Source organism: Balaenoptera borealis (assembly GCF_965194805.1).
Source record: "Balaenoptera borealis genome assembly, chromosome: 15".
Lineage (NCBI taxonomy): Eukaryota > Metazoa > Chordata > Mammalia > Artiodactyla > Balaenopteridae > Balaenoptera > Balaenoptera borealis.
Window position 1 is genome coordinate 84,141,522 of NC_138871.1, and position 20,790 is coordinate 84,162,311.

General features: G+C 51.8%; 1 protein-coding gene across 1 annotated transcript; it reads right to left on the bottom strand.

The window, feature by feature from the left end:
- Positions 1-1,767: 1,767 nt before the first annotated feature.
- Positions 1,768-15,581, bottom strand: CIMIP5 (ciliary microtubule inner protein 5). The gene is given in 4 exon segments (XM_082357533.1): positions 1,768-9,987; positions 12,167-12,206; positions 14,889-14,925; positions 14,928-15,581. Coding segments are annotated over 4 exon segments (588 nt in total). The 5' UTR covers positions 15,130-15,581; the 3' UTR covers positions 1,768-9,678.
- Between the last annotated feature and the right edge of the window lie 5,209 nt (positions 15,582-20,790).

The following is a 20,790-nucleotide window of genomic DNA, read 5'->3' on the forward strand; positions in this document are numbered from 1 at the left end:
CCCTTTTCACCACACCCTCTCCCCCAGCATTTACTGTTTCTAGATTTTTCGATAATGGCCATTCTGACTGGTGTGAGGTGATACCTCACTGTAGTTTTGATTTGCATTTCTCTAATAATTAGTGATGTTGAGCATCTTTTCATGTGCCTCTTGGCCATCTGTATGTCATCTCTGGTGAAATGCCTATTTAGGTCTTCTGCCTATTTTTGGATTGGGTTGTTTGTTTTTTTGATATTGAGATGAACCTAGTGGCAGGGCAGGAATAAAGACGTAGACATAGAGAATGGACTTGAGGACACCGGGAGGGGGAAGGGTAAGCTGGGATGAAGTGAGAGAGTGGCATGGACATATATACACTACCAAATGTAAAATAGACAGCTAGTGGGAAGCAGCCGCATAGCACAGGGAGATCAGCTCGGTGCTTTGTGACCACCTAGAGGGGTGGGATAGGGAGGGTGGGAGGGAGGCTCAAGTGGGAGGGGATATGGGGATATATGTATGCATATGGCTGGTTCACTTTGTTGTACAACAGAAACTAACACAGTATTGTGAAGGAATTATACTCCAATAAAGATCTACTTTAAAAAATAAAATCATTTCAAAAACCAAGAAAAAAAAAACTTAACTCACAACTTTTACCGTGTGTGTTTTTCTTTCAGTGGACACCATGATTGCTGGTTTTGTGCTGTGAACCTCAGCAGGGCATTTGAGGCTTTCCCTCTGTCTGCCCCACCTTCCGTCCCTGATCCTCCAGCCCACACTTGGCCGTCATCCCCACCCGCTGGGAAAACCCAGAAGGTATTGAGTTCTTTCTCCATGGCTAAGGGAGAATGGGATGCATTAGAAAGAACTCTTTCAGAGGAAAACAAAGAGTGTGTGTGTCAGTGGGTCTAGTCCTTGTCTTCTAGAGATCCTGAAATATTTACAGATGAAATAATATGTCTGGAACATGCCTCAAAATATTGGGGTTTTGGGTCGTAGGGTGGGGATGTAGATGAAACGAGAAGAGCAGTGAGCTGATAATTTTTGAAGTTGGTGATGGGTATATGGGGGATTATTATACTAGACTCTCTACTTCTGCATAGGTTTGATATGTTCCATATTAAAAAGTTTAAAAACAAAAGAGAGGATGTGCATGAAGTGCTGTGACTCTGAATGTGCGGATTCTGAGCTCCAGAAAGGTGAGGGAGCCCGAGTTCCGGGATTAGATCTAGTCCTGGTGTAACTGATCTGGGTTCTGGGACTCCTGAAGCAATAGAAATCAATAAGAAGCCAGACGAGAAGTTCAGGCGAGGCTTTACTGGGACATGGGTCCCAGCAGATTGGTGGGTCGAACCAGAAGGGTGGCTTAGGTGGTCTGCCCATCCCCTTGGCGGTGCCGTGAGCAGGGGTCATGCGTGAAACCCTGCTTTTGCCCCCAGCACCTCAGAAGTGGCAGTTGAATTTTGGCCTTTTTGTATCTTATTGTTCATACTCTGCCCCAACTGCACAAGCATGCAGTTATTTTTGGTCCCTTAAAGTGTCTTTGTATTTTGTTGCTCAAGGAGACGTTTGTCCAGGTGCAAGCTCTCCAATAAAGGGTCCCAGGTCCCGCCCTGTCTCACTGGGACTGGATGTGCTTATTGCTCTTGAGATGACATTGCTTTTGCCCTCTCAGGAGACTCTTTGTGTGTGTGTGTGTGTGTGTGTGTGTGTGTGTGTGTGTGTGTGTGTGTGTGTATTATATTTGTCTGCTTGGGCTGCCTTAACAAAATACCACAGACTGGGTGAGTTAAACAACAGGAATTTATTTTCTCACAGTTCTGGAGGCTGGAAGTCCAAGATCAAGGTGCCAGCAGGACTGGTTTCTGATGAGACCTGTCTCCTCGGCTTGTAGATGGCTGCCTTCTCGCTGTGGCCTCACGTGGCCTTTCCTCTGTGTGTACATCCCTGGTGTCTCTCTCTCTTCTTATAAGGACACCCATCCTATTGGATTAGGGCTCCACACTTATGACCTCACTTAATCTTAATTACCTCTTTAAAGGCCTTGCCTCCAATTTTATCACATTGTGGGTTAAGGCTTCAACATGTGAGTTTTGGGGGAACACAATTCAGTCCACAATAGACATATATATATATGTTCATATGCACTCTGTACATACCCACATACCCGCATACATTTATATATATATAAAATGCACACTGAGCTGAGAAGCACTGGCTAGAGCACTGAGGATGGAGACTGCCCTCCCTGTAGGACTCCGTCATAAACACTGATTCCTTGGCCAAACTTCTGCTACGTGCATAACGGACCCAGTGACTTCAAAATGCCACTCCCTGACATCCATTTTTTTTTCGAATCTTTGAATTTTATTTTATTTATTTTTTTATACAGCAGGTTCTTATTAGTTATCCATTTGATACGTATCAGTGTCTACATGTCAATCCCAATCTCCCAATTCATCCCACCACCACCTCCCCCCACTTTCCCACCTGGGTGTCCATACGTTTGTTCTCTACATCTGTGCCTCTGTATTACTCAGCCCTAAAAAGGAACGAAATTGGGTCATTTGTAGAGACGTGGATGGATCTAGAGACTGTCATAAAGAGTGAAGTAAGTCAGAAAGAGAAAAACAAATATGGTATATTAACGCATATATGTGGAACCTAGAAGAATGGTACAGATGGACCGGTCTGCAGGCCTGACATCCATTTAAAGCGCAGCTCACCTTCAAAGAGAGCCAAGTGACTCAGTACAGGAGCGGCTTCCTTCCGGCAGGTGGCATGGAAGACGCTGTTGCACCAGCTCATAAAATCAAGTAACCTTGAGAGCAGCCCACCCGCCCTCACCGCAGCCTTTGGGAACGAAAGAGTCAACATCACTCTTCTTCGAGTCACAGATCTGTGTGCCTGGGAGCTCACTCTCTGTGGCAAATTCAAAATGAGTCCCATGAGCCACCCGGACAGAGTCCCGGGAGATGACAGAATGTTCTGGAACTTTGAGGGGTCCAGAAGGGGTCTCTGCCGAGAAGAGTCTGTCAGTGAGGGTTCGACTACAGACCACAGAATCTTCCTCCTTAGGCAGCTGGTCATATTTGGAGGCGCTAAGCGGAGTGCGGGGTCACTGGGAGGACGAGGTACAGGTGTGAGGAAGAGTCCCACAGGAACAGCTTCCAGAACCTCCTGCCAGCCTTCCCCTTTGGGAACCATAAGTTTGTTTTCTTTATCTGTGAGTCTGTCTCTGTTTTGTAGATAAGTTCATTTGTACTAGTTTTTAGATTCCACATATAAGTGATATCATATAGTATTTGTCTTTCTCTGTCTGACTTAATTCACTTAGTATGATCATGTCTAGGTCCATCCATGTTGCTGCAAATGGCATTATTTCATTCTTTTTTATGGCCAAGTAGTATTCCATCATATATATATGCATGCGACATCTTCTTTATCCATTCATCTGCCGACGGACACTTAGGTTCCTTCTTTGTGTTGGCTATTATAAATAGTGCTGCTATGAACACTGGGGTGCATTTATCTTTTCGAATTAGAGTTTTCATCTTTTCCGGATATATGCCCAGGAGTAGGGCTGCTGGATCATATGGCAACTCTATTTTTAGTTTTTTGAGGAACCTCCACACTGTTTTCCACGGTGGCTGCACCAATTTACATTCCTACCAGCAGTGTAGAAGGGTTCCCTTTTCTCCACACCCTCTCCAGCATTTATTATTTGTAGACTTTTTGATGATGACCATTCTGACCAGCGTGAGGTGATACCTCTTTGTAGTTTTGGTTTGCGTTTCTCTAATAATTAGAAATGTTGAGCATCTTTTCATGTGCTTTTTGGCCATCTGTATGTCTACTTTGGAGAAATGTCTATTTAGGTCTTCTGTCCATTTTTTCGATTGGGTTGTTTGTTGTTTTGCTATTGAGTTGTATGAGCTGTTTGTACATTTTGGAAATTAAGCCCTTGTCAGTTGCATCATTTGCAAATATTTTCTCCCAATCAGCAGGCTGTCTTGTCGTTTTGTTTATGGTTTCCTTTGCTGGGCAAAAGCTTATAAGTTTGATTAGGTCCCATTTGTTTATTTTGAAGCAAAGAGCTTTCTTACAAGCATCAGAGGCTTATCAACAGCAGCAGTGACAACTATAGATGTGGCTAGAATCTGTTGAGCGCCTGCTGTGTGCCAGGTGTTTGACTTTTGTTAAGTTGTTCCACTTATCTGTTGAAGCAAGGAGGCTGTTCCCATGTCGAGGTGGTCCTGGCTGGGAGTTCCTAGTCCTGCCACACGGCTGTGGCTCCTTCTTCTCCCTCCCCCTGTCTTGGACTCTGTTTATCTTGTTGCCCCAGGACCAGCCGTAGGAGAGCTGCTTCAGCCTGGGGCCCAGCCCACCCCTGCTGTTCTGGGAGTGCTGGCTGCCTGAGGGCTGTCTCTAAAACCCGGGACTTGGCTGTAGGACTTGGGTGTCACGTACACCTCTACTGTCCCCCCAGCATGGCCCTCACAGGCTGTATGATCTTGGGCAAGCCCTTGACTCTCCTTGGCCTCAGTTTCTTCATTTTAAAATAGGGGAAACCATACCCACCTCATAAGGTTATTGAGAGATACACAGTTGGTGCTCAAAATATGGTAGTTCCCTACCATGTGCAAACTAGCAAAACGTTTTGGGGATTTGTGGGCACTGGCTTTGCTCCTGAAGCAGCGGGGGAGAGTGGCCCGAGGTGGAGTCAGGTGTGGGCCCCGTAGGAAGGTGTGCGGGTCCCAGCCCCCATGTCCCAGCTGGGACATCCCACTAGCACGATGGCTGATCTTCAGGGCTTCTCTGTATCCTCAGGAAGGTGAGGAGTGCTAGGATTGGGGTGGGGGGAGGTTCTTCAGTGCACACCCACTGGGATATCTCTGCAGCCCATAATAAGTGTCCTCATCTGAAAGAAACGTTGCCTCTTCCCCTCTACATGGTTACATGGACGCAGCCTGTCACATGAACCTGACCCCATTCCCAGGGCCACAGCTGACTGGACCAGGGCAACTCCCTGACTGAAGTAGGCCTGGAAATACCTTCCCAGGGACCTTGGCATCAAGTACTAACTGACTCCGTTCTCACCCTGGCTCTTCAATAGGGAAGCTGTCAACTCAGGGGCCATTGGTCATGGCCATTCCCCTCACCCCTGCTTTTATTTGAAGATTCCCAAACCCGTAGAAAGGTTACAAGAATAGTTCAATGAATACCCATATGCTCTTCACTTAAGTGTATCAGTTGCTAACATTTTTATCCACCTTTGCTTCACCTGTCTTTCGACTTACACACCACCCACATTTTGTTGTTGTCGTTCAACCATATTCGAGTTAGTAACAGACATGTGGCTTTACCCGTAAATACTTCCGCATACATCTTGCAGGGACGAGGGTGTTCTTCTACCTAACCCAGGTATAATTATCACCCTGTGCAAATTTAACCCTGATACAGTGCTATTAGCTAATACTTAGCTCATGTTATCTGATATTTAGTCCATTATCTGATATTTAGTCTCACAGTGTCCTTTAGAGCTGGTCACAACCTTAAACGCAGGTCACCTTTGATCTGGATCACGTCCTCAATTGTCCTTTGTCTTTTATGACATTGATGTCTTGTAGGGAATCTGGTGTTTCTTCAGTTACCCTCAGGTTGGGTGAGGCGGCTGGGAGTACTCCCCGGGCAAGTCTCCCCACTGTGGGTCCCACCAGGAGACTCATGATGTCAGCAGCCTATGATGGGGAGGTTACATTTAATAAGTATTTGGTTAAGGTGGAATCTCGCAGATTTCACCACCTGCCGCTCCCTAAGACTCTCTGACCCAGTGGTTACAGCATCTTTTATGGATTCTTGTTTAAATCAATTAGTTATAAAATGGTAACTTTCTGTTTATATCATTTCTTCTGTATTCTTCAGTTGAGAAGAGCTTTTCTTCTTCTACTTAAAATTTTAAAAATTATTGGTATGAACTTGTGGATTCTTTATTAGTAGCATTGTTCTCGGGTGGGATTTGTGGGCACTGGCTTTGCTCTCACAGGTGCAGTCAGAGATGAACGGCATTTAGATGCTCAAATTATCCCAAATTTAGCCCGTGGGAGCCCATTCAGGTGGGCACTTATGTCCCTTTGACATTTCTCCCTCCTGTTTTGAACACTTCCTTACTTTCTGGCACAGGAAGGCGCCCTGGGCTGGTGTTCCCTGGGCAGTGGTCATTTTTTAATCACGTGGAAGCAGGGATGCTGGTTTGGCCATGGAGAGGAGAGTGAGGCCGGCGTGCTCAGAGAAGCAGTGATAAAAGTTGACGAAAGAAGCCTTCAGGCTTCGCTCTGGCTCATCAGCCCCGATTCCAGTCCTTCCCAGAACCTGCTGCTTCCTAGCCCCTGGGTTCTGAGATGCCCCCATTTACCTGTTGATAATGCCCCTTCTTGCCTTGGCTGGTGCTGACCCTGCAGGCTTGGTGCACCCAGCCTCCTTTGCTCTGGCCCAAACGAGGCATGAGGCTGGCGTCGGGGCCACAGACAGACATCAGTGTGCACCTAGTGTCTAAGCTCCCACAGGCTGAGAGGGCCAGGGTCCCCAGCCCCAGGGTGGGGTCAGGCATAAGCTGGAGCAGGAACAGGACCAGGTGCTTGGCTCTAGAAGGGCTCGTCCAAGTCTGGACAGACCAGGTCTGGGATCCTTTCAGTCCAAGGACTTTGCACGCAGCCGGAGACCCAGGGCTCTATTTCAGATGTTGTTGTTGTTTTTTTTTAAACTCATATTGGCACCTCTCTTTATGCCCTTTTTAAAAAATTATTTATTTATTTATTTATTTATTTTTGGCTGTGTTGGGCCTTCGTTTCTGCGCAAGGGCTTTCTCCAGTTGCGGCAAGCGGGGGCCACTCTTCATCGCGGTGCGCGGGCCTCTCACTATTGCGGCCTCTCTTGTTGCGGAGCACAGGCTCCAGACGCGCAGGCTCAGTAGCTGTGGCTCACGGGCCTAGTTGCTCCGCGGCATGTGGGATCTTCCCAGACCAGGGCTCGAACCCGCGTCCCCTGCACCGGCAGTCAGACTCTCAACCACTGCGCCACCAGGGAAGCCCCTCAGATGTTGTTTTAAGTGTCTTACAGAACACTCTTGTCCAAAGCTTGTGGAATCGGTCAGGTGTTTGCCCTCTGACCCTCCTGCTGGGGGTGAAGTATGCTTTCTTGTCCTAGTGAGGCTGGGCTGGCCACGTGACTTCTTTGGCCAATAAAGGTTATCGGATGGGGTGTATGGAAGCCTTGCCTGGTCTGGCTCTTGGGCTCTAGTGACGTGCCATGAGAAGAGCACTCCCAGGAAGCTGCTGGTCCGAGAGCACGAGAGACACGTGCATGGACGTGAACCCCGTCCGAAGCTTGGAGCCAAGTCCGGCTGAGCCCCAGCCCCATGTGGACCTGTGAGCAAGAAATGGGCTGGTGTGTCCCACTGCATGAGTGTACCAACTCTCTAAAAGAGCTCCCAAAGCTCTGTGATTCAGGGCTCACCGAATGCTCAGAGCACGGAGCCATTAGCTGGGGATGTCCTAGGAATCTGTCTCCCCTCCCCCATCGACGTAGAGACTGAGGCCTGGAGAGGAGATGGCGTGAGATGGGATCCCAACTCTTTGCTAGCTGTGGGACCCGGACCAGCTTGAATGAAGTCTTTGGCTTAGTTTCCAAATCTCTCAGATGGTGACAATAATACTTAGAAAGGAGGCGATTTGGGTGATGCGCCAGGCACAGCGTCTGTGCGCAATACACCGCACCGTCTCCGGGTGGCCGTGCTCCAGGAAGTGTGAGCCAGCCGGCCTCCTGCCTTCCCTCCTGGAGCAGGCATCTGCATCCATATTTAACCTAGCTTTCTCTCACTTCCTGGGAGTTCCCAGAATACCTCTTGCTTTGACCCTCTGTCTCTAATGGAAATAACTTTATTGTGTTGTTTTTATTTTCTGGGCATAAACATAAAATGGAGCATCCTTATGGCAAAAATGCAGATAGAGTCTTTAAGGAGCCACCAGCAGCTGTCTTTGACCAGCCCAGTCCAAGGGGGGACACTTGTCCATCCTGTGATGCTGCCACGATATGACCTTGACCCTGACTGTGCTGACCACTGACTTTTGCCCAGGCATGTGATCTCAGATTGGACAGGGAACCCAGCTTCTGTCTCAGACTCTGAAAAAGAAGGCTGCAGCCTCCAGGTCCAAGTGCAAAGGGCTGTGTCCTGTTGTGGGTGACCTTGTCTCTTCCCAGCTGGGTCAGAATCAGGCCTGGTTTGTTCCATTACACTTTGCAGGAGTCAAGGGTTGACAGTGAAGTGGGGTGGGCTTTATGTTGTGTGGAAATAGTGCGTCCTGAGTAACTTCTGATAACATTGAGGGCCTATTCTTGGTGGTGATCAAGGATTCTGCAGATTGGAAAACAGTTCCTTCGTAAAGTTTACTCGGGCTGCTAACACGACCCTTGGGAGGGGAAGGAGACCAGCACTTAGCAAGTGTCCCCTTCCTTCCAGGCCCTGGGCCAGCACTGCTCACGTGAGCGTCACCTGGACCCCAGGCTCCCTGCTTCCCTTTCTGGCCCGAGCCCAGGTCCAGGTGCCTCTCTGTCTGCCCCACAGCACAGAGGATGTGGGATGGATCCAGGGAACCTGTGACGGCGGCCAGCACCACCTCGACTCAGGTCCCCTGTAGGCAGGCTCCCCGCCTCGGCTCTAGCTTCGCTCTGACCCCCCTGACCCTTACACGGGTAACAAAGGAGATGGAGACCCTGACCGGAGAGCCGACCCTCTCAGCAGCCCCTGTCTGAGGACCCGCATCCTCCCCGGGTGACCGCACCAGGATGGTGCTCTCCCCCCCGAGAGAGGGCCGTCCTCTGCAAACACATCCTCGTACCGTGTTGCAGGCACTGCTCTAAACAATTACACAGGATAACTCATTCAATCCTCACAGCAACCTTACAAAATCTACCATTTTATCCCTATACGTGGTAGGCAGAAAAGTGGCTCCTCCAGGATGTCCATGGGACCACGCATATGTCACCTTGCACGCAAAAGGGATTTTGCAGATGTGATTAAATTAAGGACCATGAGCTGGAGAGATTGTCTTGGATGATCAGGGTGAGTCAATGTAATCACAGGGTCCTTAAAAGATGGGGGAGGGAGAGAGAAAGAGAGATTTGAAGCTACCACGCTGCTGCCCTTGAGGATGAAGGAGCCACGGGCCAAGGAATGTCAGCAGCTTCCAGAAGTTGGAAAAGGTGAGGAATCAGATTCCTCCAGCCTCCAGAAAGGAATGCAGCCCTGCCAACGCCTTGAGTTCAGTCCAGTGAGACCCACTTTGGATTTCTGACCTCCAGGACTGCAAGATAACATGTATGTGTTGTTTTGAGCCTCTCAGTTTGTGGTCACTGGTTACAGCAGCGACAGGAAACGAACACACCATGCTACAGGTGGGGAAACGGTGGTGCAGAGGCTCCAGCAACGTGCCCAAGGCTGCAGCTGCTCAGAGTCAGGAGCAGGACCCGAACCCAGTGGACGGTGCTCCTGACCACACGCAGGGCCCCCTCTCATGGGGCCCTGACCCTTCGGGAAGCCCCCTTGTTGCCGGTTATATGGCCTTGGGCAGGTCCTTGAGTCCTCTCCATGCCAGGTGCGGAGATGAGCCAGGAGCCCTCTTAAGGCTCGCGTGGGACTCAGGGATAACGACCCCCGGCTGTACGCAGGGTGCTGTCCGGGGCACAGGTGCCGGACCCACAGCGGTGTCCCCGCTGCCCCACACCCACCGGGGGCAGGCCCGCCCGGCCCTCCTCCTGGATGGGCTGCAGCTCGTCTTCCAGCTCCTTCTTCCGGATTCCTTCCACAAAGAAGAAGTCCAGGCTGATGAGGGCTTTCCCCAGGGGCATGTCCACCCTGCTGCCCACAGCCTGGCTCGTGGAACTGGGGACTGTGTCAGAGAAGAGAGGCACGTACCCCAGCAGCTTCACGGGCCCCTTCTTGTTGCCCTGAGGAGAGGGGACAGTTAGGGTCACCGGCTGCGGGAAAACAGGAGGGGCCTGAGTGGGGAAGAGAAGGGAGCGGGAGAAGATGGCCTCTGCAGGAAGCATCTCCTGGGTGATCCGATCCCAGATTCCGCTCTGGACCCGGAACTCAACTCTCCAGCCGAGAGAGGCTCGCTTCCTCCTCCTCGCACCCAGGGCTCCTTACACAGGTGCTTCCAGGACCCCCTCACCGGGATGCTTGAGCAGCCGAGGGAGGGACCACGTCCTAACCCCTCCTCCACCCCACCCCCCAGGCCTAAGACGCTGCCTCACACGTGGTGGGGACGCCGTGGGGTGGTGTTGGTTTTTGGTTGAGTTTTACTGGAAATCTAACACACACACAGAAAAGTCCACCAGTCACAAGTGTACAGCTCAGCCAGCGCCCACGCGGTGAGTGCCATGCCGTCCCGCCTGGACCAGGAAATAGGACGCGGCCCGCCTCAGATGCCGCCTTTAGCCCCTCCGTCACTGCCCCGACCGCCAAGGCGACCTGGTCTTGACTTGTGGGTTTGCCTGGCGTTGAACTTTACCTGACAGGTCCCGGTCTCTTCCCTCTGGCTCCTTTCTCTCAAGAACGTGTTCCTGAGGTTCACCTGTGTTCCCGCGTGTGGTGGCAGCTGCTTGGCTCTCAGTGCTGAACGGTGTTCCGCCGTGTGATTTGGGCGAATACTCCGCAAGTTACTTATCTGCTCTGCCACGGGGGCATTTGGGTTTGTTTCCAGTTTTGGGGTCTTAGGAGCGGTGCTGCCCTGGACGTGCTTTCTGGTGACTTCTGACACTGATGGATGGAGGAGTGAGTAAATGTCTGAGTCATGACTAATCTGATAAGCCTTCCCTGCCCTTGTTTATAGTTAACTTCGTGCTGCCCCGTGTCAAACAGAAGAGACAGGACCAGTCTTAAGAAATAGGATCCGGGCTCTCAGCTGGCAAAGTCCATGCCGAGGTGGCCCCATCATCTGGGCGGGCAGAGGGTTTCAGGGGTCAGGTTGCTCATACACAGCCCGGGGCAGGGAGAGGCTCTGTAGCCTGCGAGCCTGGGCCAGGGGCTCAGGGTAGGAACTCAGGCCCCATGAACTAAATCTTCGATCGCAAGGCAGACAGCAACCCCTCAAGGCCAGCCGTACAGATGTCAAAGCTTCCCTAAACCCCACAAGGGCCATGCCAGTGTGGCCACCACCTTGGTTGGCTTGTTACACTGCTTGGCTTCCAATTTGGTTCTCTAACCATGCTTTATACAGCCAGATTCCTTCTCCCATTTGTTCATTCCTCCAACATGAACTGAGTGCTAAATAGTTACTGGGTGCTGGGGGTGTTTGTGCAGTAATGAAGCCATCTTTATTCTTTCGCCAAGGGAGCCCACGGCCAGGTGAGATTGCTCGTTGCACAATTACACAATGTTCCCAAGGAACGGGTTAGATGTGCCAGTGAGTGAAGACCACAGTGGTCCGGTCATGCTTGCTCAGGAGGGGGAGATTTCTCAGAAGGAGCCACTTGGGCGGGGTCTTGAAGGATGAATAGGAGGCCATCAGGCTGACAAAGTAGGAAGGGAATTTCAGGCAGGGGAACTGCATGCACAGAGGCATGGATAAAAGAGAGCCTGTGGGTCACCGTGGGGTGAGCAAGGAGGACGGGGAGGGAGGCAAGGTTGGATCATGGGAAGTGTAAACCATCCTGAAAAATGCAGATTTACTGAAGGATTTTAAGCCAGGGAGAGATATAGTCAGTTCTGCAGTTTAGGAAGATCACTGTGGTGGAGGATGGACTGTCGGTGGTGATATTAGACACAGGGAATTAGTTTACAAAGTGTGTTCACCCAAACTCATTCTCCTTGTGGCGCCAACCCCACTCACTCTACAATGCTGACATCCTCAGGCAGAGGAAAACATTTCAGCAGCTGATGCCTGTCGTTTCCAATGGGTTCGTCTTAACTAAAATCAAGAAACACTGGGGAAAAGTAATTTCTAAATACTCTACGTAAGTCTTTTCTTTCCCACCAGACCCCGAGTTTCTTGACACAAGGTTGTATTTTATTGGTCTCTGTACATTTCAGCATCAAGCACACAGTAGGTCCTCAATAAACATTAGATGAATAAATAAACATTCTAAGTGCAAGTATGTCGGACAGGAATGTGGTTTGTCTTACCATGGGGTCATAGCCTTTCAGGAAACTCCAATTCTGAGCCCTGGAAAGAAAACACGGTGGCAGTGTGAGCCTTCCCTGTGACATTTTGACCATGATTGTCCCCGGGTCACAGGAATCAGTTGCTGCCACGGATGCATGGATTACATCATGGAGGAACTAAAATCAGTAAGTGGAACAGACGCCAAGGATCAACAAGTGTTTATGGTGGAGCCTGTAAAATGAACACACATTTCAATGGAGCGGAAACTCTGATGCCAGAGGGTGTAGCAGGTGCGTCAGGAACCCGGATGCCGTCTCACCCTGTGCCGGGGTCTGCTGGGGTATCTGCCAGTATTTTGTGAAGAAAAACCAGTTTTCACTTCCCCAAAGCCTGGTAACCTTCCAGTGTGTGTGGCAGAGGAAGGTAGGGCGGGGGAGGGAAAGTGACAATGAGAAAAATGGCGTCAGCTCTGCTGGTAGTTTAATTTTTAATCTATTTTTTGAAAGTCAAACAATTCTCTAAGACTTGGAAGAAAAGCAGGTTTCTCTGCCCCAATCCTCAGAGCCCGCGAGATCCACAACCTAGAGTCAGTTTCTTAGCTGTCTCTTCAAGCCTTTCACGTCCATATTCTGAAAGAATAAACCTGCACTGCCATTTCTTGAGGTCCTAAAAATGTAAGCTTATCTATTGGCTTTCTACTATGGGAGATTATGAATTAGCATTCTTGACCCTTTCTTCTTCCCCATTTCTTCCAAAATCATTGCATTATAGATTTTGGTTCACTTGATATGTATTGTTTATATCCTTCTAGTTATATAAGTACTGTTCATTGATGAACTAATTATACTACTTACTGCATAATATGACCCCAGTTCCTTTCTTTGTACAGCTTAGAATTTTTTCTAGCGTTAATAATGATATTTTCCCTGATTATCTTAGGTTTCTATGTACTGATCATTGATTCCAAACTCTCCAAATAAATTGTAAGGCTCCCTCTCAATATTATTTTCCACACAATCAAATGCATCAGGTCATGAACAATTTCTTTTAAATGTTTTCTCCAGGGAATTCCCTGGCAGTCCTGTGGTTGGAACTTGGCGCTCTCACTGCCAGGACCCTGGTTTCGATCCCTGGTCTGGGAACTAGGCCACGCAGCGTGGCCAAAAAAAAAAAAAATTTTTCTCCAGAGCCCGAGCCCTGGGACCCTGGGTCCTCCCCCCCCCGGGGCTGGCTGCTCTCCAGGACCACCATGCTGGGACTCCCCTCATTGTGGACCCTGGGCCTTCCTTGCTTGTTTTCCCTCCTGTGGTTGTGAAGCACATCCTCCAGTATCTGTGCATTCATGTATTTCTGTGGTTCATGGAAAATTCTCATTTTCTCTTCAAGTAGTTCATGTCCCCCATTCTCTCCTTGGGGAGCTCAGTTTGAAGGTATGTTGGACCTTCTTGCCCTGTTCTCTAGATTTTAGCTCTTCTTTCATGGTTTCCATTGTACTGTTCTTCTGAGTAATTTATTTTTCTTTTTCCTTTTTTCAAAAAGAAAACTTCCTTTATTCTGTTATTAGCTGGAAAAATTAAATGGCACTAGACGGTCCTGTCTTTGTAAACGTCCCCTATACCCCAACACACATGCACACACACACACACACACACACACACACACACACACACACGCACACTCTCTCTCTCTCCAATCCATCAGCAATACTTGCGATTCTACCACCAAAACATTCCTTGCATTCTTCCACGGACCTCCAGCTACACTTCGCCAGCACTCAGGCCGCCACGGACTCGCCCTGCTGCCCCCAGCTTCTTAACCGTCATTCTGCTCCTCACCCCTGCCCACCATTTCAATTCCTTCTAAGCATAGCGGCCAGATTGGTCATTTAAACTGTAAATCGGTCACATCAGGCTCTTGCTTAAGACCCTCCAGGGCGTCTCATGACATTTGAGGAAAAGTACCTGGACTTTAATAAGTGCGTGGGCGTTTCCTTCTCCTCATCCCCAGGCTCTTGTCCCCTCATCACCGCCTTGGCCGCATGCACGTTCTTTATGTGGTGGTGGTTTTTTTCTTTTTTAAATACACCGGACTCCTCCGCGGCCCCTTCTCGTGCCCCAGGTCTCAGCCTGGTTGCCACCTGCTCGGAGGGGCCTCCGTGAGCTCCTGGGGAAGCAAGGCGTGCGCTCTGCCCAGCCCGTTTCCTCCCGACACCAGCCACACTTGGCTCCTGCTTGTGCCTCCGTTGCTTTTTGGCTGCCAGTCCTGAGCGTGAGGGCTCCGCGCCGCCAGGACCGGGCCCGTCTTGCCCCCCACGGCAGCCTGACAGGGCGGCTCTCCTAGGAACTTCCGGGCTGAGCGATGCTTGAAGGCGCGTCCTTTGCTGGGTCGGAGGGCCAGCATTCCTCCCCAGGCTGCAGCCACGGCTTACCGGCTGCCCCTACCCACAGGCGCACTGTATCCCTTGAGCTCCAGCTGGGGGGCTTGCTGCAGAGGGCTGATGGGCTCCCGGGATGCACCGCCCCCCTTGCCGGGCCCTGCTCTTCCCTCTGTTGAGTCTGGCCGAGGCTGGGCTCCCTCACCTCCCCCGGCCCAGGTTCTCCCCCCTCAGCCCACGCGCTTTCCCACCGCCGCCCTTTGCCTGGCTTACTCCCTCTCACCCCTGTCTCTTGTCTCTCTTTCTCCAGAAGCTTCCTAGACCCTGAGTTAGGTGCGGGGTGCCTCTGGGGGGGGCAGGGCACTCACCAGCGCCGCTGGCTCCTCGTCTCGGCCTCCAGACGCCCCTCCACAGCTGGTCCCGCTGCACACCGTCAGCTCCCGGGGTCGCCCGCTCGGCCGTCGGGGCCTGGGGGGCGCCAGCAGGGCTCCTGCCCACCGCAGGGCCGCCCCGGGCAGCGGAGGAGACAAAGGCTGGCAGCCTGGTTGAAGGCTGTCGGTACCCAGCTGATGTGGTTCTCTGGAGCTCAGGGCGGGGGTGGCTTCCCATGGGTGCAGGGGTGTGTGTGTGTGTGTGTGTGTGTGTGTGTGTGTGTGTGTGTGTGTGTGTGTGTGTGCGTGTGACCTCTCCCACGCCTCCCCTCCCTCCTAACCCCAGGACAGCCTGTGCAGGAGTCCTCCTCACCGCGCCCCGGACCCGAGCTCAGCGTGGCTGATGGGACCAGACCCTCCAGGCTGGAGAAAGCATTCGAGCCCTGCTGTGTTTGAGCTTCTGCCTGTGTTGACTGTTGCCCTGGGAATCGGCAGCTCCCCAGGGTACGAAGGAAGGGGCGGGCCCTGTGTGTGTGTGTGTGTGTGTGTGTGTGTGTGTGTGTGTGTGTGTGTGAGAGAGACACCTGAGCCCCAGGGTTGGGTGGAGAGAGTTCCTGGTCTGTGCCATGCCCAGCTCAGCTGCCCCTCAGCTCTGCCCCCTGCTCCCCCCATCCCCCTGCTGGAGACCTCAGTACAGCATGGGGGAGTGGAGAGGGACCAAAGCCCTGACCTCTGGACAGTAAGAAAAGACATGGGGTTCTAGACAGGACATGTGGGTTTGGGCCCAGGCACATGACCTTGGGCAGCCCTGGCCCATTCGGGGGTGTGTGAAGGGGCAACAATAATCCTGATCCGCCCCCTGGTGGAAGCCGTGGGGCTCGCAGGAGAAGATGGACGGGAGGCGCTTTGTGAACTAGAGTGTGGCGCTTTGCTTCCCTCTTGGAATCATGCAAGCGGTTACGAGTACACGCCAGGCAAGGGACAATTAGTGATGCTGCACCGTTAACACCTGCTCTTCTGCATCAACCTGGAGGGTTTACATAGTGTTGCCCTTGATCTTGCTTAACCCCTCCAATCATGCAAGGCAGGAGTTTCCAACCCCATTCTACAGATGAGGGAACCGAGGCCCTCACCAGCAAGATAAGTGACTGCCCAAGGTCACTCCGTTACTAACTGAAGCCGGGCCTTAAGGTTGACTCCTCAGAAGGAAACAAGGAGAGCGCCGGGTGGGGACTCCCATTCGGAACCTTGCGCCCCGCTTCCGCTCTGACGCATGCAGCCCGGTGCGCCCCGAGCTCCCGGCCCTCTCTTGCTCGGATCTCCTCAGCCGCCGCCCCCCGTGGCTTCTGCCCTGGGCACACCACACTTCTGGGGCTCTCGGCTCCTTCCTACCCCCTGTGTGTTGGCAGAGTCACAGTTCTTTCCATGAAACTTTTCTGTGGGCTGACCCAGCTGGGCATGGTGCGCCCACCTCTGCATGACTGGGAAGCAGACGCTGGGGCGGATGGCCACACACACACACACACACACACACGGAGCCCTGCTACGTGGAGGGTGCATGTAGCGCCCCAGCGTGCGGGCACAGGTGCAGCCAACATACCAACCCTCCTCCGTGTGCCCCGCCCTGGGCACCTCTTCTGGATTCTGCTCTCATGAAGGAGGTGCCAAGGAGTTGGGTCTTCATGGGTGAAAAGGATTTACCAGCTGGAAAAACTGGGGCAAATGCAAAAGCTTGGATGCAAGAGAGAACACTGGTATTTGAGCAGTGGCATTGGGGCTGGAGGGGGGCCCCGGGCCCCGGGCTGTTTGGAGCTGTGTCGAGAGCTCGTGCACAACAGGGACATTGCTGCCTTCAAGCCACAGGGCAAAGAAGATCAGGAAAGGACAAGCAGGTGAGGTGACATGGCCGTGGTCCAGGTGAGAGGAGGTGGTGGAGCCCATGCTGGCCTTGGTAGAGGTCTGGAGCGGAGGAGACGGGGTGAGAGCCGCCGGGCCACAAAGAGCCGCCAGCACTTGTATGAGGAAGGAACTGAGCGGGTGTGACCTGCTGGGACATCAGTGTAAAAGCAGAGGCTGTGGGGCTGGGACCCTGTCTCTCTTCCTCCCTCTGTTCTTCCTCCAGAGCTGGGATGAGAACGGCTGGCATTTGGTGACTTTGAAGTTTTTCTCCAAAAAACATGAACTGAAAACCCCTGGGGCCCAGGAACAGGCTTCCCTGGTGGTTGTTCTCGCTTGGGTGTTTGTGACCCCAGCACAGCCAGGACAGGCCCCTGCTGTGCCTGAGGAGTGGCGGCTCTGACCTCCTGGAACCTCTGGAAGGGGTCCCGTGAGTGCCTTTGGAGAGCACAGTGCCTGCTACGTGGAAAACCACTCATAAGGCTGACTGCGGACTGTGGTCCAGAGTAGCTTGGAACAGCGTGGAACAGCTGTGCAGTTTGCTCAGGTACCTTGGCCTGGGTCCCCCGGCCACATGCTCCAGAGCTAAGGAACAGGACCAAAAAGGCCAGCAGGGACATCCACGGTGACCAAGTGCCTGATGCATGGAGAGGCTGAATATTTCCATGGGACTGATCGATGGTAGAGGGATGGACCGATATCAACAGAGCACATACAATAGGTGTTAATTGTAAATCTAGGGGATGGGTATATGGACGTTCACTGTACCAGTCTTTCAACTTTTTTATGTTTAGAAATTTCCAAAATAAAACGTTGATGGGAAAAAGGATTGCACCTGCCAGTCTAGCTTGAACACATTTTCTTTCCACAGTCACTGCCCTGGAAAAGCGTCCAGATTCAGTCTGGGCGGGTCTCACTGAGCCCCAGCCCGGGACGACCCTCCACCCAACCTCCCCAGCCCCGTGGGATCAGGACACCGGCTCCGGTCCCAGCTTTGCCAGTGACTTGCCAGGTGTCCCAGAGCAAGTCATTGCCCCTTGCACACCTCACGACTTGGGATATAACTTTACACATGACTTTCTGAGAGAGGACAAAAATCCCTGGATTTGGGGGGTTGCTGGAGCTGTATTTTATCGGGTTTATCTCAACCCCAAGAAGGACCTTAACCGCAGTGCTGGTGGATCCGTACAGCCTGGGCTCAGGTGTGCAGTGACAGGCACTGTGGACTCGGCCAGGTGGGAGCAGCACCCGGCGAGGTCCCCAAAGCTGGGGGAGGCCCCGCCGGGCCGGGCAGGTGGGGGCGGGGCTTGCTCCAGGAGCCCCGCCCGCTTCGTGTAGACTCCGCCCCTTCCATGTTGGCCGTCTAGAGAGAGTCCTTAACTGTAGTTCTCCACTGCGGGGAAGGGCAGAGGGCCCGAGAGCCTCGGTGGGAGCCCTTGCAGCAGGTTTAAAGAGCTGAGCAAGCGTCGGGAGGGAGCAGAAATGAGGGTCAGCGGAGGAGAGGGCGGGGATGGGGGAAGAAGCGGGGCTCGGGGAAGGCAGGGGCGCTGCCAAGAAATGTTTGTCTGCATCTTTCAGGCCTCCTTCTTCTCCGCTACCCCTCCCTTTCCCGGATAAAAATTTTGGCTCAACACTAATCCCCTTTTCCCTGCGTGCACACACACCTTGAAGTCTTTATAAAAGGCGGTGAAAATAAAGAAAGGATTCAGGGCCACCGTTCACACCTTTCCAGCTGCTCCTACCAAGTCCCCAGAAAGTTTCTTAGTTTACTAGGACAGCATCATGAAAGGTAATTTATCGGCATCTAAATCGACACTCCTTTGTCATCCAACCCAGCCCAACCACTTTCACTTTTGAAAACTCACTTTCCATCTTACTGCTTGTTATATACTTGCTGTCAATGTCCCCACCATTTTGTACGCTGCTTAAAAAAAGGTAACCTATTGGAAACATCTTTTTGTGTTTCTCTTTTCATACCTCTCCCTTTAATCCGTTTCTTAGAGTTGATATACCTTAATTTACTTAGCCATTTTTTCTGTTCTTGGGCATTTATTTTGTTTTCAGGTGTGGCATTAGCTGTGATGAATATCTTCCTGCCTCTGTTTCTTTCTGTTGCATTGTTTCAACAGGACACATTCCCCGAATGGGATTGTGGGTCAAAGCACACAGACATTTTAATGACTTTCAGTGTATAGAGCAGTGTTGCTCTCCAGCAAGGCCTGAATGTGTCGGCTTTACTGGTCTTGCCAGAACTGGGAGCTGGGTGGTGTGTCGGGGTCTCCAAGGCCACCCCAGGTTGATGATTGGCTAGGAGGACTCACAGGGCTCAGCCTATGGTGATACTCACGGCTGTGATTTATTATGGCAAAAGGAAACAAAGCAAAAATCAGCAAAGGGAAAAGGCACGTGATTTGAAGTCCAGAGGAAACCAGGCACAAGCTTCCAGAACCCTCATCCGGTGGAGTCACACGGATGAGCTCGATTCCCCGGCAGCGAGTTGTGACAACACATGTGAAACGTTGTCCACCAGAGAGGCCCCTTGGAGACTCAGCTCCCAGGGGGCTGGTCACGCAGGCACCCTCTGCCTAGCACGTACCAAAATCCCAGACTCCCGGAAGGAAAGCAAGGGCTCCGCTTAAACCGTATTGGGGCACAAACTGGTTATGCACAGTGAGCCGTTCTTTTCAGGGGATGGAGGGGACCCTCCCGAAATCCAGGGTCCCAGACACCAGCGAAGGGCCGGTCTTATAAGCAGCCCTTCTGAGGACAGCAGTCTCAGGCCTGCTGTGTCAAGTCTTCTGTGCTTGTGCCACGTGGGTGCCTAACACTACCTCCCCCCCCCACCCCATTTTCCCCAGGAGTGTCCTTGAAAATTTCCAGCAATTAGGCGCTCTACATTTTCAATACCAATCTAGGCTCTGGGAGATAATTTAAATATTCCCTGATAGGTAATTACATTAAAAATAGCACTTGTGTAGCACTTCAGGACTGAGAGTGTGCCCGCCTGCATTTCTCCCTGACGCATCACGACAGCCTTGTGCGGAGGGCTGATCATGGCTGGATTTGGGCGCAGAGCCTGGGGACTCAGAAAAATCACCACCCTCGCTGCTTACACGGGCAGGAGATGCGGTGCCAGGACCAGAGCCCCTGCTGACTGCCATTTTTGGTCTCTTCTTAAATTGTTATTTGCAGAGGAAAAGCATCCCTCATAAATGGTCTTACTTTGGCTACGCAAAAAAGAAACTCAGTGGTTGATACTCTGGAGGCTCTGGATTCCTGGAAGTTGGGAGCATTGGAAAAAATATTCTGGGCCATTGTCTTTATTTTCTTTATTGTTTTCTATGTTCTGTAACTTCCCACTAATAGGCAGCTGAGTGCGTTTCAGGAGAAAGAAGTTGAATTGAGGATGATTGCAATACTTATCTGGGGCAGCAGGGGGCAGCCTGTAGCCTTGCATCCTCTGTCGGGCCTAGAAACACCAGGTACCTCTCCAACAGTCTTCCCAGGGCTCCCAAAAGAAGCCAGGCGTCTTTCAGGTTTGAGGCACTGTGAGAATGAGTGTGACGTCCAGAGAAGGTGTCCGTGATGGAACCCAGCAGCGGGCCTGAGGGAAGACGTGCCAGGCACAGAGCCCTCGGTGAACAGTGGCTCAGGGCTGGGGTGAGGCTTTAACAACAGGTAGGGGCCTGGCCCGGCCAATCGGAAAGGACCGGAGCCCTCCCGCTTGCAGGTGTGCAGAGGTGAGGGGGTGGAGGAGCAGGGCCAGCTCTTTTCCGGTTGGTATGGGGGGATATCAATATTTTAACAACTGCACCAGTACTTACAGTCGGAATATTAGCCCAGGTGCCTTCCAGCCCAAGTGCTGTGGTGTCAGTGGCTCATAGGATTGGTTTTTTTCCCAAGACAAGGGGACAAACTACACTATAATAGTGGACCAGACCGCCTTGGCTTTGGCCTTCTGAGCCCCCATCTGAGTCCTCATGGCTTATCCCCCTGCCCCCCA